Source organism: Eublepharis macularius, chromosome 12 (genome assembly GCF_028583425.1).
Source record: "Eublepharis macularius isolate TG4126 chromosome 12, MPM_Emac_v1.0, whole genome shotgun sequence".
Taxonomy (NCBI): domain Eukaryota; kingdom Metazoa; phylum Chordata; class Lepidosauria; order Squamata; family Eublepharidae; genus Eublepharis; species Eublepharis macularius.
Genome location: NC_072801.1, coordinates 74660449 through 74679462, shown reverse-complemented (window position 1 = coordinate 74679462; position 19014 = coordinate 74660449). Strand labels below are relative to the sequence as shown.

At 42.0% G+C, this 19014-nt stretch overlaps 1 protein-coding gene across 1 annotated transcript; it reads left to right on the top strand.

The window, feature by feature from the left end:
- The first annotated feature begins 1930 nt into the window (after nt 1-1930).
- LOC129339938 (vomeronasal type-2 receptor 26-like) lies at nt 1931-19010 on the top strand. The gene is made up of 7 exons (XM_054994501.1): nt 1931-2221; nt 2536-3399; nt 5853-6080; nt 7456-7582; nt 8097-8976; nt 11351-11506; nt 18887-19010. Exons 1-7 carry the CDS (start codon nt 1931-1933, stop codon nt 19008-19010), a joined length of 2670 nt encoding a protein of 889 aa, XP_054850476.1.
- Nucleotides 19011-19014: the final 4 nt, after the last annotated feature.

The following is a 19014-nucleotide window of genomic DNA, read 5'->3' as shown; positions in this document are numbered from 1 at the left end:
GCTGTCTGTATTGTTTTCTTTGCCAATTCTTTGATGAAAGCTGTCGCTGAAGCTTAGTTATGAGGATGTTATGCCAATTTAATGACTCCTGAGGCACTGCAGAGATAGTAGCTCACCCTTCTCTGAGGGGACCACAAGGTCAAGGTGGGAGTCCTTGATTCAGAACCCCCTACTTCACTGAGATCACGCTCTCTCAGGGATGTGTAGTGTTCAAGCCCCACTTCTCCCTGAAGTTGGGGTGGAAACGGGCGTTGGAGCACCCCGCTTTCCAGTAAAAACAGTGGCTCGGTCAGCCCAGGTTGTAGGCTGTGTCAGATCTCCATTAATCCAAACTGGAAGTCCCCCCACCTCACAGGGTGTTTTGTTGTGGGGATAATAATGGCATACTTTGTAAACCGCTCCGAGTGGGCATTAAGTTGTCCTGAAGGGAGGTATATAAATTGAATATTATTATCGTTATTGTTAACGTTAACTTTATTATATAAGAACAGTTTTTGCCGTTGTTGTTGCTGTTGTTATTGTGTCATGTTAGCATCACATATCCCTGTTTATAAATTCTGAAAATGTCTCTCCCTATTTCTTTGCTATGGTTTCATGTTTGGATCCAGACCTAATGATCAGTCAGCAGTTCATTTTTTTTAATCAAAGAATTTTTATTGGGTAGGTTAATACACATACATATCTAATACACACATCAATTCCCTATAACACTCTACAACTTTCTATACCATATATTAATTAATTAGAGCATATATTCCCCACCCTCCCTCCCCCTTTCTCTCTTGACCCCCAACAGCACTGAAACCTTTTAAAATCTCTTCATATTTTATCTATTCTAATATTTCTAACCCCATTTATTAAAGGTAAAGTTCACCTAAACTTTAATTGCACTATAATATAGACATCAATAATTCTCCAAAGACCACAGTTGTCCCTTCACATCACACTTATTTTCCAGATATTCTTTAAGTTTCTCCCAGTCTTTTAAAAATCCATTTGAATTTTGGTATTTCAGTTTTCTCGTCAGCTTATCCATCTCTACCATATACAACAGTTTTTGAATCCAATCTTCGATCTCTGGAATCTCCACTTGCTTCCAATACTGTGCATATAATAATCTTGCTGCCACCATCAAATAATACAATAATGTCCTGTCCTTTACATTAATTTTTTCCATGCTAAGTCCTAACAAAAAGAGCTCAGGGTTTTTCGGCAAATTACCTTTTATAATTACCAATATTTCTGCATCAGTCAGCAGTTCAGAGCCGTGAGTGGGGTTTTCAGAGAAAAGGAAGAATTGATGGAAACTACCAACTGAGACTGGATCCAACTCTCTACTTTTTCAAAAAGAAGCCCACATATAATTTGTTAACAGTAAAAGAATATATGGGTAAAATGGATTAGTTTCCGTGAAACTATTTTGTACAGTTTGTGCTTTGAAACATTTTGCTGATGACCAATGGGGACCAATTGTTCCAGACATTTGCCCAATAATTTCTTTTAGCTGGCCCTCACTCCTCTGTGGGAAAGGCTAGGAGCACATATCCTGAGGATCTGATGTAGATGTTTTTTTCAAGAGCAGCAAAATGTGGAATTACCTTTGTGGAACCACCTGGCTTGTTAATTTTGACATCATGATAGAGTAACATCTTCAAGTGTTCTTACTTCATCATGGTATGAAACTTTCAAGCCTGGTCTGTGAAGGTGAGGTACAACATTTAATTTTTAAAGTCTTTACCCACACCTAAAGAATCTCAACTGAAGATTAAGTAACTGAAAGTGAGAGCAAAACTTTTTTTCTAATGTGTAGCTTCCTCCACAATGTTGCAAAACAAGCAAAGAAATGCTGGTATTGTAAGCTTCAAAGGAAAAAAAAAACAATGCCTGAGATACATAAAACATTTATGGAACACTTAAATCTCCTTACAGAATGATGACAAAGTTCTACCAGCACATCCTTGCATTGGTGTTCGCAGTCCATGAGATCAATGAGAACCCCATGATCTTGTCCAATGTTACTCTGGGGTTCCACATCTGTGACAGCTACTATGACATGAAGATGACCTATTGTACCACTCTGGATCTGTTGTTCAAATCCTATAGATATTTTCCAAACTATGAATGTGACTCCAAGAAAAACCTAATGGCCATCATTGGGGGAATTAGCTACGATATTTCCTTCGATATGGCAAACATCCTCCATCTTTACAAGATTCCACAGGTAGGCTCTGTGCATGGGAGTGATTTCACAAACTGTGCCCTTTTCTTCAGGATTAAGAACATTAGAAGAGCCCTGCTGGGCCAGACCAGTGGATGACTCCACCAGAAATTTCCTCTGTGTAGGCAGGGATTCTTAGGAAGTACTGGGTAGTATAATATACTTTTTTAAAAAAAAAGATTCCCTCTCCATGATAGTTTCCCAGAAGCTGCACCATACAGTCTAATGATTTGGACAAATTTGGCAATAAATTGGTTACATGAAAGAAGGGCATTGATCTAGACTCACTCCTAAAAGATCTTTTCATTTCCTTTTAGCTCCCGTATGGCTCATTTGCCCCCAAGGAAAAAGATGCTGCACATTTGACTTCCTTTGTTCATACGATTCCTAATGAATCCTATCAGCATATGGGGATTATCTGGTTGCTAAAGCATTTTGGATGGATGTGGGTTGGGCTCTTTGTTATGGATAACGATGATGGAGAACATTTTGTTCAGGCCATGGAGCAGCTGGTCTCCCAGAATGGAATATGTTTGGCCTTCACTGTAAGAATCTCAAACCAAGATGATTTCAATTCCTTCGATGTTCTTCTTGATTTAGTCTCAAAAATATATGAGCCTCTCAGTGATAGTAAAGCCAACACAATTATCCTTTATGGAGAATCCTTGGCTTTTGGAGCGCTTCTTAGTTTGCTGTATGTAGGCAATCCTAGATATAATGAAAACACCTCATTTAGGAAGGTGTGGGTTATAGCAGCCCAGATTGATTTTGCATTATTTGGCCTTCAGAAGGGAATGGATTTTGAAATCTTCCATGGTGCCATTGTCTTCAGAATTCACTCAAATGAGCTTCCAGAATTCCAAAAGTATCTTCAGGACATAAAACCTCCTGGGAAACCAGGAGATGGTTTCTTTAAGACCTTCTGGGAGCAAGCATTTGAGTGTACATTTTCAAATGACTATGAGCCATCTGATGTTAGTGGTTCATGCACTGGGCAGGAGAGCCTCAAGAGTCTCCCCAGACCTTATTTTGAGACACACACAACTGGTCACAGCTACAGAATCTATAATGCAGTCTATGCCGTAGCACACGCTTTGCAACTGTTTGCCTCCTCCAGATCCCGCCAGAGATGGAAGAGGGATGGTGAAACAGCAGACCTTCAAGATGTCTTGCCTTGGCAGGTAATCTTTCCACAAGGTCTCTCTCTACCTGCTGTCTCAGGTTGGCGATGGGCTGCTCTTTCGCATACCTCTCAATAGGCTCACATTTCATTGCTTTCCATGACGGTTACTTTGATGGAACTGTTCTGTGATGACCCCCAGTCGGAGGCAGGTTGTTGTAGAAGCAAGTTCACCCCCACTGCTGTTCTCCCCTCGCCCTGCCCATGTCTTTGTGGTCAGGGCTCTGTATGTAATCTTCCCATCTTTCCTCCTGATGGTAAATCTGTTCCCTTTCATCTTCTCAAGGGAAAGTGATTGTCAGACTCCATTGGTTGGTCTGAGTCTGCAGTGGGCACAACTTTCACCATCACCTTTTTTCCAGGTTCACCGTGCCTAGCCTCAGAGAAGGAGAGGAGGAGGTGGGGTTCCCAATTTCCTCTCTCTCACCTTGGCCCTCCTCCTTCTTGCTCATCCATAGCCTGGTCAATACTCCTCAGCTGTCTTCAAGCTGTCATCAAGAAAGGTGGCTTCCAGTAGAGACTAGATAGCTTCCCTCCAGTGTTCTTCTGACAGGTCTTGTTCCTTCCGACAGGTCCACTGACAGGACCCTGGGCCAATGGTGCTCCGGCTGGGGCATGTACCATTGCCTCCTCCTGATGCTTCAAAAAGGCTGTCTTAATGTGGGACTGGGTGGCTCTTTCTGGGCTACCCCTTCCTTCCTGAGCTCCTGGCCAAGTTGCTTCTGTCCTGCTTGTTTGGGCAGTGATTCTTGAGTGGCTTCTTCTTCCCACCACACTTCTGCCACCAGACTGGGTTTCTCTGGGATGAATGCTCCTGCTTCCACCAGCTTCAGTCTCTCCAGCATCTGGATCATTTGTGCTACCACCTCCAATGACACCCACTGTCAATGCTGGAAGGCAGGTTGGCATCTGGGTCAGCTATGCAGGGTTGGCCACCTTCATTCAAGGCATGTGCTTCTGCTTAACTTCTGCAGGCTGTCCAAGTCTGGGACTAACTGTGATGGCTTGCTGCCATTGGCATCAGTTCCCCTACCTCCCTGGACCATGCAGACTGGTTAAGTATGGAGGCAGAGGTGCCTCCATCTCTGGACTGTGACACTTGGCCCTTTCAAAACCCTGTAAATGAGGTTTGACTTTCACTACTCTTTGTGAAAGGATCTGTCAGTCCTTGGCAGGTAGATTCCTAGTTTCCTCACAGCAAGAGCATTCAGGTGCATTGGTTGAAGTTTTATAAGAGATCTATAAAGTCCAAGTTACACATACAACTGCATTGGCAGAAGTGGCTATTCAAAAAAGGGCAGTGCTAATTATAGAGAACCTTCCCATCCTCAGGAAAGTTAATTCTGGCACAAAACCCCCCAAAGAGTTACATGGGAACTGATTAGTTTAGACTAAATATAGTATAGGATGAAATCACTCTGAGAAAAGATACATTGCGAGCCGGTCATAGCTTGCAGTCAAAGACACTTGCTATGGAAGTGAAAGTAAATACCTTCAACAGATATGAGATCACCTCCACCCCCGGCTGAGTACATTTTAGTTCAGCATTTACACACTCTCAAATGATCAGTATACCATACAATGCAGTGTACCATATATAATGCCTTCAGTAGATCTTCATGATCAGTACAGAACACTTAACACACACTAATGGCAGAAATGCAGTCAGGCATATATGACATACTGCCCCCCCCCCCAAGAATGCCTCTCATTCCACTTGGGGGGGGCAGGGATTACTCATAACCAAGCAACAAAGACTAATGCTCTGCCAAACCTCCTTGAGTGGAATGAGAGAGATAAAAAGGAGGCAGAGAAAAAAGGGGATGCCTTACCAGAAACTGAAATGCAAAAAGGAGAAGATAGTAACTGTTATAGGCAGGGTAAATGGTACATTCCAGCCAACCTGTGACGGGAAGTGTTAAAGCAATGTCACGATTCTAAACTGGTTAGTCATTTTGGATATTTAAATACATTGCACCTAGTACAAAGGCAATTTTGGTGGCCTAACATGAGAAGGGACATTTCTCAGTATGTATCCACTTGTCAAGTGTGTTTGATGGGGAAATGCTGGCAGGGGGGACCATCAGCTCTTCTACAGCCTCTAAAAACTCCCTCCTGGCCATGGGCTGTTGTCTCAATGGACTATATCACTGATAGTCCACCCTCGAAGGGAAAGACTGTGATTCTAGTGACAGGATCATTGTTCAGCACAGGTTACAAGTCCTTAATGAGGCAAACCTTTTCTTGCCCACAGACAGCCCCCTGTTCTTAAACAACTTCTCAGTCACAACAATGTACTTCCTAAAGTACTTCCTGAAGCCTCAAAAGCTTACATCCTGAAAATCTTGTTGGTCTCTAAATAGATAAAACTCTGTAGATAAAATTACTGAAAATTTCTGTAAATCCTGGCATAAAGACATCAATATGTCTGTGTCCTTCTTCTCTTTCTACCAGGTCCAACCACTTCTTCAAGGAGTTTCATTTAATAACTCAGCAGGGGAAACAATATCCTATAATAAGGACAGAGAAACGGGAGCTAGATTGGACATTATGAACTTTGTCACTTTTCCAAACAATTCCTTCCGGATGGTGAATGTTGGAAAGATGGATCCCAGTGTTGTCGAAGGGAAAGAATGCATGATCCAAGAAGATTTGATTGTCTGGCCAAGAATTTTTAACCAGGTGAGGATTAAAAAGTATAAGTGGAGGGCCCACAGGGACTTGTGTCAGCATGCCATTTTCTCCTCCCCTACTATTTCCTCTTTCCCTTCTCTAAAAGCCTCCATAGCCTCTCCCCTCGTCCTGCTTCCTTCTCTCCTTCTCACCTTTTATCTGTCCCCCACCTCTATCTTTCCCTCCTTCCCACCCTGTCAGCCTCTATCCAGGAAAACCGTGGCCCAGTTCTGTGCTGCCAGCTGCTGGATCACACCCAGCAGTGACTCGGGGAAGCTGCAAGGACTTTTAGGGGGCACGTCAATTTCCCTTGTACCCCCATGTCCACACTATTTCCTCTTTCCCTCCTCCTGGCAACCCCCATATCCTCACATTCCCCTGCAACCTTCTTTCCATCTCACTTACCAACCAACCTACCTCCCACTTGTCACCATTATCAGCTATACTTAGGGTTGCCAGGTCCCCACACCTTGCACTCCTTGGGGGTGTGTGTGCAAGGAGGGATGTGTATTCACTATGCCCCTTTCCTTGTACACATCAGAACATGCATGCTTCTTTGCAGTGATGTCACTTTTGATATAACCAGTGGCATCATCATGCCAAGGCCAATTCTTTTAAGAATTGCCCCAGATCATAGTGTTTTGGGACAATTATTAAAGAATCAGTCCTGGAGGGTTGCCATTACATCAGGTTCACTGGAAATGATGTCATCGAGCATGGCATGGGAGCTTGGCTGCCTGCCAATGGTGGGTGCTGTTGGGGCAACTTGCTTTCTCCTGCTGATCAGTGGGCAGAGATGCAATTCACTAGGAGTTTGCCCACCATGGGTGAGCACCTGGACTTATTTATTTACTTCATTTATACCCCACCTTTCTCCCCAATGGGGACCCAAAGCAGCTTTGATCATTGTCCTCTTCTCCATTTTATGTGCACAACAGCCCTTTGAGGTAGGTTAGGCTGAAAGCGTGCAATTGGTCCAAGGTCACCAAGTGAGTTTCCATTGCAAAGAGGTGACCTTGGTCTCCCAGATACTAGTCTGAAGCTCTAACCATTACACCACACTGGTGTTCATTGGACGGCTGCTGTAGCACACAGTTGAGCCTGGGTGAGTCAAGCAAGATGGGTGACAGCAATTTACCAGGTGGTTACTGTCAGGTCTGACCCAAGTAAGTCCTCTCTCAAAGGCCCAAATGGCCCTGGAAAATGGTCCTGTCCCTGCTCCTTGCCTTTTAGTAACAGAAACAAAGGCGATACTCTTGTGGTTGCCAAGCAATGGCGGCAATAGACACCAAGGTTCTTACGTCCTGTGAAATTCCATTTCATTTGCTTGCTTGTTCTCATAAGCTGATTTCCTAAACTAAACACTTTTCATATTTTGGGATAGGGACTGCCCCGGTCTCTGTGCAATGACCGCTGCAAGCCCGGCTTCCAGAAGAAAAAGAAGGAAGGGGAGAAATTTTGCTGCTATGATTGTGCTCTGTGCCCGGAAGGGAAAATCACAAAACAGACAGGTAGTTGATGTATGGTCACCTTGTGCGTAGAATGCTTTTGATAATCCAGTTAGCTTTTTCATTGTTCCAGTATCCCCCCAAGAGAAGTCAAACAGCAACAAGATATGGGCTAAACTTGACTTTACTATGAAATTAAACAGCTGATTTGATTCACTCAACTTATTAAATATTGTCTGTGAGTAAGGCAGGACATGGCTTCTAGATTTTTGCAACTTGCAACACCACCCTGTTGTAGAACGTTATAGAATATTAAATCAAGTTTTCAAAACAATGCTGGCTTCTAAACAAACTGAAGTTTAAGAGTAGGAGGATATAGACTATGTTGATTGGAGATCCATGATTTGGTGTATGGATTGAGTTGAATTAGGTTGTTCCTCCTAAAAACTCAATTTGAGCCTGGATCTGACTGGTGCTTGGGCCATCAGGCCATCTTTGCTCCAGCATCAAATATAGCAATTAGAGGTAAGTCAGCTGTGAACTGATGATGAGAGGAGACCCACTTCTCTTTTTTCAGATATGGATGACTGTATCGAATGTGCAGAAGATCAATATGCAAGCACGGAGCGTGATCGATGTGTGCCGAGGATTAAAAGCTTTCTTTCTTATGAAGAACCTTTAGGGATCATGTTGACTTCCACTGCTCTTTCTTTCTCCCTGATCACATTGATGGTTCTGGGAATTTTTATTAAGCACAAAGATACCCCCATAGTCAAAGCCAACAACTGGGATATCACCTACATGTTTCTGGTTTCCCTTTTACTCTGCTTCCTCTCTTCTTTGCTATTCCTTGGACAACCAAATGGTGTGACCTGCTTCCTCCAACAATCCATTTTCAGCATCATCTTTTCCATGGCTGTTTCTTGTTTGTTGGCCAAAACCATCACTGTGGTTGTCGCTTTCATGGCCACCAAGCCAGGGTCCAACCTGAAGAAATGGGTGGGGAAAAGACTGACCGTTTCCACTGTCTTTTTCTGTTCTCTTCTTCAAGTAGGCCTTTGTACAGTGTGGCTAGGAACCTCACCCCCTTTCCCAGATTTGGATATGCAGACATTAACTAGGGAGATCATTGTAGGGTGTAACGAAGGCTCTGCCATCATGTTTTACAGTGTTTTGGGCTACTTGGGACTTCTCTCTCTCATCACCTTGACTGTGGCTTTCCTAGCCAGGAAGTTGCCAGACAGTTTTAATGAGTCCAAGTTCATCACCTTCAGCATGCTGATTTTTTGTAGTGTTTGGGTGACTTTTGTTCCTTCCTACCTGAGCACCAAAGGGAAATATATGGTAGCTGTGGAGATCTTCTGTATCTTAGTCTCCAGTGCTGGGTTACTGGCTTGTATCTTTTCCCCCAAATGCTACATTATTGTGCTGAGGCCTGAGTTGAACAACAGGGAACAGTTAATTTGGAGAAAGAATTAAAGAGGATGACATTCCTATTAAATGCATTTCTTTGGTTGTGTTGTACAGAATCAAGGAAAATAGCCCTAATCTTGAAGATAGCCTGGGCTGCCGTTAGATGATGAAACACAAACTTCGGACCTCCTCCATGCCAAACAGAGGCTCTCCCACTGAGCCACAGGACTGATTAGACGAACTCGGAAGTGTAGATTTTCTTATAAATGCAGCATTTATTTATGGTTGTTCCATATGATTTGTGACTGATTTAACTGTTTTTCACTGTATCCTCAGCTGTTTTCACTCTGCTTACACACTGTTCCGGGAGCTTGGAGCGATGTTCCGTGGCTGGTAAGCAGTGTGAAAATGTCCCTCTTAGCAAGGCTCGTTTCCCTGCATTTCCCAATTATTTTTTAAATGTTAATTGGTGTAGTGGTTAAGAGTGTGGGACTCTAATCTGGAGAGCTGGGTTTGATTCCCCACTCCTCCACTTGAAGCCAGCTGGGTGACCTTGGGCTATTCACAGTTCTCTGGAGCTCTCTCAGCCCCACCTACCTCACAGGGTGATTATTCTTCATTTTGGAGAAGGGCAAAGTTTTGGCTTCAAGGAAACAGGAAGTAGGACATCTTGGAAGAAGGTAAGGGCATTTGCTTCAAGTTAAAATCATAGAGAAAAAATGCCCGGCATTTTGGACTGAGCAAAACAACTTTTAACAAAAACTGAGTAAATTGGGACTTTTTAAAGCAATTGGAAGTAATAAATCAGCGCCACGGATTTAAGGAAAAGGGCAGACTCGTGGGAGCGTGGTAAATCTAGCCCCACGATGTCGAAGAAGGAGTGGCAAGCTGCGATGGACAATCTGGACAGGGTGATTATTGTTGTGGGGATACTAATGGCATACTTTGTAAACCACTCTGAGTGGGCATTAAGTTGTCCTGAAGGGTGGTATATAAATCGAATGTTATTGTTATTATTATTGTTACAAAATTGCTTGTTCACTTACTTATTCCATTTATACCATGATTTTCTCCCCAGCGGGAACAAAAAGCAGCTTACATCATTCCCCTACTCTCCATTTTATCCTCACCACAACATAATGCAGTGGGATGAGGACAGAAGAATCAGAAGACAAAATGGTATCCTTAGCAGATGACATTTCTCAGGCTGAGCCATTAAATCAGAACCCTATCCCCTATAACATTGCCCTCTTGAATACACATGGGCACAAAACTTGGGAAGAAATGAAATGAGAGGTTCATGTATCACAAATTGTGAACCAGGAGTTTTCATGAAATTGACCTGTTTCGTGAATCGATTTGTTAGTTTCATGATTCGTCAGAACCAGTGGTATTTCAACAGCCCTCTTCACCCCAGAGATGCCAAACTCGCAGGGAGATTTCAGCAGGTTCTCCTCCACCTATCCGCCCAGTCTGGCCAAGAATGCAGTATTTTGACTGGTAGGCAAGTGCTGCCAGAGTGCTTGACTAATATGGGGATCAGGATTTGCTGGGTCAGACTCAGGAGGAGGACAAAGGATTACCAGCCACAGTGTGGAGCTGGGCTGGGAAGATAGAGTGAGGGGTGGACTCTGGCAGGAACAGTTCCAGGAGTTAGGGATGTGGACTGGAGGAGATGGATGTTTCTCCAAAACCTTGTCTTTCATCCTGAGATATGCCTTAAGGGGTGCCCATGACATCCAGCATGTGGGTTTTGTCAAGGGCTGCCCCCTCCTTGCAGGCTCAGGAGGTGGTCAGTGCTCTGAAACACCTCCCTTCTGTCCCCCATCCCCGTGCAATGGGCTTGGGGATGTCCCACATTTTGGACAATTTGTGTTGTGAAACATTTTACTGAGGACAAATGGGGACCAATTGTTCCAGATGTTTGCCCAATAATTTCTTTTTGCCGGCCCTCACTCCTCTGCAGGATAGGCTAGGAGCACATATCCTGAAGATCTGATGCAGATGTTTTTTCAAGAGCAGCAAAATGTGGAATTACCTTTGTGGAACCACCTGGCTTGTTAATTTTGACATCATGATAGAGGGACATCTTTAAGTGTTCTTGCTTCATCATGATATGAAACTTTCAAGCCTGGTCTGTGAAGGTGAGGTACAACATTTATTTTTTAAAGTCTTTACCCACACCTTTCTTGAGCCTGACCTTGAGACTTTAAAGAATCTTAATTGAAGATCAAGAAACTGAAAGTAAGAGCAAACCTTTTCTTCTAATATGTAACTTCCTCCACAAGGTTGCAAAACAAGCAAAGAAATGCTGGCATTGTAAAGACTAAACAATAAATTGCAGCTAAAGCTTTCAGAGGGGGAAAAAAGTACCTGAGATACATAAAATATTTGTGGAACATTTAAATCTCCTTACAGAATGATGACAAAGTTCTACCAGCACGTCCTTGCATTGGTGTTTGCAGTCCATGAGATCAACGAGGACCCCATAATCTTGTCCAATGTCACTCTGGGGTTCCACATCTACGACAACTACTATGATATGAAGATGACCTATCGTATCACTCTGGATCTGTTGTTCAAATCCCATAGATTTTTCCAAACTATGACCATCATTGGGGGACTTAGAGCGGAACTACAAGTGACAAAAGGCACAGATTGGACACTTGTCAGCTTCTCTCAAGTTTTGATGGGAAATGTAGGCATCCTAGTCATGCAGCTTCTCTCTCTGTCTGCTGTCCAATGGACTTTTCAACTGTCATTTGTCCAACATTCCGCCAAGCTGCCTACATTTCCCATTAAAACTTGAGGGAAACTGACAAGTGTCCAATCTGTGCCTTTTGTCACTTGTGGTTCTGCTCTCTGCTCCGATATTTCCTTCTATATGGCAAACATCCTCCATCTTTACAAGATTTCACATGTGCATGGGAGTGATTTCACAAACTGTGCCCTTTTCTTCAGGATTAAGAACATTAGAAGAGCCCTGCTGGGTCAGACCAGTGGTCCATCTAGCCTAGCTTCCTGTGTCACACAGTGGCCAGCTAGTTACTGTGGAGGTTCAGCAACAGGACATAAAGTCTGAGACCTTCCCCTGAGGTCAGCAAGCAGGAAGACGTATGATTAATGGCAAAATCAATTGTTACCTGTTAAACAGAACAAAGATGAGATGTCTGGCTCTCCATTGAATCTTGTACTTACCTGGTCTGGGTCAGGGGCTGATGAAAGGGCCAAAGATGCCCGGAGGACTGCTGCAGTGGGTGGAAAACCCACCCACAAATGATGCAGTGGTATGGGCTCTTCAGAAGCTGGCGAAGACACCTACAGCAGCCCCACAAAATGCAATGAATGGGAGGTAGCTATGATGACTCCACCAGAAATTTCCTCTGTGTAGGCAGGGATTCTTAGGAAGTACTGGGTAGTATAATATACTTTTTTTAAAAAAAAGATTCCCTCTCCATGATGGTTTCCCAGAAGCTGCACCATACAGTCTAATGATTTGGAGAAATTTGGCCATAAATTGGTTACATGAAAGAAGGGGATTGATCTAGACTCACTCCTAAAAGATCTTTGCATTTCCTTTTAGCTCCCGTATGGCTCATTTTCCCCCAAGGAAAAAGATGCTGCACATTTGACTTCCTTTGTTCATACGATTCCTAAGGAATCCTATCAGCATATGGGGATTATCTGGTTTCAGCAAAATCAATTGATTAATGGAAAAATCAATTGTTACCTGTTAAACAGAACAAAGATGAGATGTCTGGCTCTCCATTGAACCTTGTACTTACCTGGTCTGGTTCAGGGGCAGCTGAAAGGGCCAAAGATGCCCAGAGGACTGCTGCAGTGGGTGGAAAACCCACCCAGAAATGATGCAGTGGCATGGACTCTTCAGCTGCTGACTTTGCTGTGGTATTTTTGTACCTGTGATATCACATGCCACAAAATTAAGATATATTAAAAAAATAAGGAATTAATTCAGTGCCCAACACCGTTCACAAACACACACGTGCACACGTTCAATAGTAGCAGTGCACATGGAGAAATACGCAATGCTGCATGTCTCACTCAAGTGCAGATTAGTTTCCACTTCTAATAAGTGCTGGAAATGTAAGAAACATGAGGGCTCCCTCTATCATATGTGGTGGTCGTGTGAGGTAGCCAGGCAGTACTGGGGGGAAATAATAAGAGAAATGAGCGAAATTTTACAATTTCAAATTAATAAGAACCCAGAACTCCTGCTACTGAACTTGGGAATGGAGGGAATTCCAGCCCATCATAGGACGTTGATATTCTATATGACAGCAGCAGCCAGACTTTTGTATGCGCAAAAATGGAAAGTACAAGAAGTGCCAACTATTGAAGATTGGATCTACAAATTGCTGTACATGGCTGAAATGGACAAGATGACAAGAAAACTGAGAGATCTGGACTCAGGGCAGTTTAACACAGACTGGGAGAAGCTGAAACAATATCTGGAGAAGAAATGGGAGGTGGGAGGAAAACTGTGGCAGTTTGAGAACTACTGAAGTACTGAAGTAGAGGGGGGAGACTTTACCGGGGGGGGGGAAGAGATAAATGTGAATTAATAAGCAGTTAGACTAATAGATTGATATTTATATAGATATATACAGGTTAATAAACAGAATATAGATAGAAAATAATTAACTATAAGGATTAAATATAAGGATTGATTAACCAACTATATTTTCTTTCTTTGGTAAGATTTGTAAAATGTACCAAACTGAATGTCTGAAGATACAGATGAGTCAAATTGATTGACTATGTGATGAGAGTTATACAGAATAACTACAAAAAGATAGAATGAGTAATATATAGAGAATAAGTCAAATTGTTTGATTTAAATGAATGTATGATTTATATGGTTCATGATATAGAAATATTTGAAATTGAAAAATGGGATAAATTGTTTATCTAAGATGGAAACAAAGATTTACAGTTTGGGTATACAATGTTAAAAATAGTTAAGGGTGTACTGCTTAGATTAATGGAGAATATATATTTGTTTTAGATAGAGGAATCTAATAGAAGTAAGGGAAAGGGGACAAAGGGTCGGAAAGCTGTTGGAAGTCAACAAAAGGGGGGGAAAGGGAGGGGGTTAGAAATGAAAAATCTGGGACAACTGAATGTAAATGTAAAAATAATGGATTCTAACCCAATAAAAAATTTTTCAAAAAAAAAAAAAAGTGCAGATTAGTTTCCTAACAGCCTCCAGCCACCTCATCATAGATGGGTTTCAAAAGGAAAGATTTTCACCTCTATACACACTCAAATTTATATATGATCGATGTTGTTTAACTTGTGGAGCCTGCTTTTCTCAAGGTAGATTTTAAATACAGAATACAATTCAATCATGCAGTGTAAAATACCCAATAAATAGGACTAGGAAAATGCAAAAAGCTGGCTAAAGCATGACACACCATAGCACAGAAAGTGGGTTACAAAGACAGAACACGAGGCAGTGGAAACAAAGTGATACATAACATAAGCATTGCAATAGACTAAAATACTGTCCCCATATCAAAGAGTTCTTCATCTGCTGTACCTATGCCAAGTGCATGTAGTCAGTCTCCAAAATAAAAGGGGCTTCTCATAATTAATACCATAGTGTCTTCATGGCCCACTTGATGGCCAAGAGGTCTTGTTCAGCTACAGCATAAGCTCACTCCCATTGGAGGAGCTTCAAGGCTGACGCAGAATACTGGGTATTCAGTCTTCCCATCCCACAGTGCCAAGCCTGGACCTCGTAGTCTGTTTCAGAAAAGAAATTAAAGAAGTGCCTTGTTGGATCTGACCAGTGATCTATGTTTGACATAGTGGCCAACCAGCTGTCCTGGAGGGTCAACAAACATATCGCTGTCCATTACTGGTTTAATCCCTTTCAGATAAGCAAAGCTGTTACAGCAGAGCATAGCAGGAGAGGAGCAGTTATGTGGCTCCAAGGCCATTCGGGGTTTGTACATAATAAACACAACCTTGGACTGACCCGAATAACTGATCAAGAACTAATGGAGTGGATGGAAGGTGGCATGGTATATCTCATGTCACATTTTGGCAACTATGACACAAAAGAGAGTTACAGAAATAAGCCAATAACCAAAAAGGAAAACCCACCATAACCTATGAACTATTCCAGTCTAAAACATGAGATTATATTGGATATGATGAGTCAAAAATCCAAAGAATCTGGAGCAAACAACGCCATTATATAACAATTACATCATTTAGAGAATAATTGTATGAACCTGAAAGATTTCCACAAATGTACAAAAAAAGTAATGTACAATTAAAGAATCACTGAGTCAAGACGCAGTTCCATAAATATAAAAATTCACAATGTTGCTAGAATATAAAGAGATCTCAGGTAAGTCCAAAAAGAAGTTGGGGGTAAAGCAGAGAAAGCAAAAGGACATTGAAAGGGATGGAAACTTAAATACTGAAAGGGGAAGGAAGAGGAAGGAAAGAGGGAGAACAAAATGAAATTCCGCTTAGGATGGAGTTAGAAAGGGTATCAGAGGCAGCCCTGGAAGTGTAAGGAAGTCTAACTGGGAGAGAGAGGAGGAGTGGGTTATGGTTACAGAGACAGGGGAAACAAAAGTACCATAAATTAATTGAAAAGTGGCCAGCCCAAGTATAGCAGCATGATTTTGGAGGAAGGGTTTTTTGGGGGGGGGGGCAGGGGGTGAATATACATGAGGTCACACAGGGGGTGGTAATGCTGTAACTAACTGAAAGAGGGGAATTAAGAAGATTTTGAAGTAATGAATGAAAATGTAGGAGCTCTGGGATCCTACATTAAACACCGTTTTTGCGGACTTTCTGATCATGTCTTGGAATAGTGGTGACAGGAGGTGTCTTTATCTAAGAGTGAAATCAGCTTTACGAATCAAATCAGAGAGGAATTTTGACTGTTCTCGCTCAAGGAACTAGATTTTCCTTGGGTGTTTTAGGAAGGGATTATTATGAATTGCAAGTACTGGCCAATCTGAATAAATGTCTAAATGGATTTAGGAGTGAGGACTCTCTGGGGGCTACCTTGAGGGATGGGGAAGTCATTTTTCAAGAAAACTCCACCTAATTTCCAGGGACTCTACTCCTGATTCCCAGTTGAACCAGCATCACTCATAGAAGCAAGGCAGACAAGGAGAGCTTCTGCATGGAAAGGACACTCACTCCCCCGCCCTGCCTCATTCCACCTCCCTCTTCTCCCTCCCCTCTTGAAAAAGAAGTGGGAGAAGCCAATGAAGGAATCATGAAGCCACGTTTTCTGTATTTACCCAAATTTATCAGGAGGTCCAGATCCAGGTTTCAGATCAGACCTGGGATTCAGCCAGTCCTTTATGACAGGATTATATGATTTGTGAGTCTAACTGGGAAAGAGAGGAGAGGGTTATGTATATAGTGACCAAGGAAACAAAAATACCAGAAATTAATTATTTGCTTCGCTCCAGAAGCCCAAGTATAGCAGAATGATTTGGGAGGAAGGGTTTTTTGGGAAGGCAGAGATGCAAATGCATAAGGTCACATGGGGGTTAATATTGCTGTAACAAACTGAAAGAGGGAAATTAAAACGATTTTGAAATAATGAATGAAAATGTACAAGCTCTGGGATCCTACGTTGAACTCTGTGTTTGAAGACTTTCTGATCATATCTTGGAATGGTGGTGACAGAAAGGTGTCTTTATCTAAGGTGTATGAGAGTGAAATCACCTTTAATAATCAAATTAAAGAGGGAAGTTTGACTGTAAGGTTTTATGATCTGAAGAAATTTCTCAAATCCTGAAGGCTCCTGTGAGTGGATGGTAAAGGAAATGGTGCCATGGAATACAGTGAGATCTAAACTCCTCTCAAGGCTTGATACAGCAAAATCAATCTGGCTTCTTGTAATCCACATTTTTCCAAGAGATATGAGTTCCTTAAATTTATTATATGATGAACATATTATAGTGCTCAGGAATATCATGGTCAGAGTATCTCCGTGGACAACATATATACTGGCTTGGCTCAATTTGACATTTAGATAATTTAAAATAAAAAAAGGATTATTCAAGTTCATAAACTGAGGATGTAACAGTGGAATTTTGGCCAGGAATGATATTTTGAGTCATATTAGGCGGCTGTGAACAAGCTGGATATTTGAATTTAAAAGGCTGCATTCCTAGGAGCACCCTGACCTGGATAGCCCAGGCAAGCCCAATATCATCAGATCTCTGAAGCTAAACAGGGTTGGCCTCAGTTAGTAATTGGATGGGAGACTTCCAAAAGACCAGGGTTGCAGAGGCAGGCAATGGCAAACCACCTGGTAGTCTCTTGCCATGAAAATTCCACCAAGGGTCACCATAAGTCAACTCTGACTTGAGGGCACTCTCCACCACCAGTCCTAGGAGCACTGAAAAGCATGTTTCAATACAGAAACACTTCCTGGAAGTAAACCCCATTGAAGAGATTCTTGTAGTATTCCAAGTAGACCTGCATAGGACTGCTCCTTTAGTTCCACTGAATTCCACGAGTCATAGATCTGATCAAACATGCTTAGGGACGCACTCCTCAAAAATGAAATACAGCATCGTGTACCTAAATATCAAACTAAGGGCATCTTTGGGGGGCTCTGACTTGGTTGTTGATGTTTGCTCACTGTGGAACTCTGAAAGTCAGAGGCAAGTTTGACCCCTGAGGAGCAAAGACAGACTTTGTGGTCAGATGTAGAGAGAAAAACATGTTTGCTACCAAAGTTGCTACATACAGCCCGAACGCTGCATTCATAATTATTTCCCCCTGGAATCCTCCAAATTACTGTAATTTTCCCCTCAGACCAATTTGCAGTGTCATTTCAAAAAGTGAGAAAAGAATAAAGAAGCAATTTACCCCATGTACAACTGGATGTTTGAAGAAGGGACTCTGTCAGTTTGATCGCTGCCATGTTGCTTTCTTAAAAGTCAGATTTGCAATCACAAGGCCGAGACTTAGGCTCAGATTCAACAGCTCTCCAAGGGAGCTTGATTGAGACATCTTGGTGTTCTAGGTCGACATAGGAGAGGCCGGATCCAGAAACAAGGGGTGCGGCCCAGATGTTGGAACTAATGATGTTGCTGCTCTTAGCTTGTTTTTCATGCAAAGCAGATATGATGAAGTGCACCGTTAATGAAATTCCTATCCTAAATGAATGGTACCAGCCAGGGGACCTCCTCCTTGGTGGGATTGTTTCTCAGTTCCTTTCTCAAGTCCATGTATTAAAGTTTGAAAAATATATTTCCCAAGAGCTGTTTGCTGTCTCAGAGTAAAGACGTTATATTTTTTCTTATGCTTACTGTAATTTTAACCCTAGTATACTTGTTGAGTTTTCAAAGAACCGGTAGAACCAATCCATCCTTGCACACCATCCTTTCAATTTCTTTCTGAATTGTATTAATTTTTTCTATTTGTAGCACATTTGTGGTTTCTTCTTCCACAGGTGATCAGGAAGGAAATAGAGAGATGGCATCTTGTTTATTTTCAATTGACTAGATTTTCACATAGTTAGATGGGTAGATATTTTAGATCATAAGGGTATAACAATGGAAATTAAGGAAACAAAAAAAAGTGAAAAATCTTCAGAGTTGTAATGTATATGACATTTCAATGTAACTGTTTAAATGACAATTAAATTGAAAACAAAGCTCCCTACATTTTGAATGGAAAATCCAAAAATATATAATCCAATATACGAAGAGTGGAAGGAAGTGGAAAGTACTAAAATGTTTCAAAGCACTCTTTAGACTACACGTAGTGTTCTAATGTATGACTAGTATTATTTGGGCTGAAAAAAGGGGGGAAATTACCTTGGTCAAATCAGTTACGTGAAAGGCTATGCCTAAATGACAAAATTAACTCTGAAAAAGAATATATTAAAAATGTTATTAAATTATCTGCTGTAAAAAAAGTCTCTCTTTCTTTTTGAAGTATGGCAACAAAATTTTACCAGCACCCGCTGGCCTTGGCGTTTGCTGTAGACGAGATCAACAGGAATCCCAACATCTTACCCAATGTCACTCTCGGGATTCCACATCTGCGATGTCTACAGTGATGAT

What these genes read in the sequence shown, in the direction of transcription:
- LOC129339938 (XM_054994501.1), top strand. Translation starts at nt 1,931, where the DNA reads ATGATGACAAAGTTCTACCAGCACATCCTTGCATTGGTGTTCGCAGTC. An exon ending in GGCCAAGAATTTTTAACCAG is followed by an intron (nt 6,081 to 7,455) that starts GTGAGGATTAAA and finishes ATTTTGGGATAG; the next exon opens with GGACTGCCCCGGTCTCTGTG. An exon ending in GAGTTGAACAACAGGGAACA is followed by an intron (nt 8,977 to 11,350) that starts GTTAATTTGGAG and finishes ATCTCCTTACAG; the next exon opens with AATGATGACAAAGTTCTACC.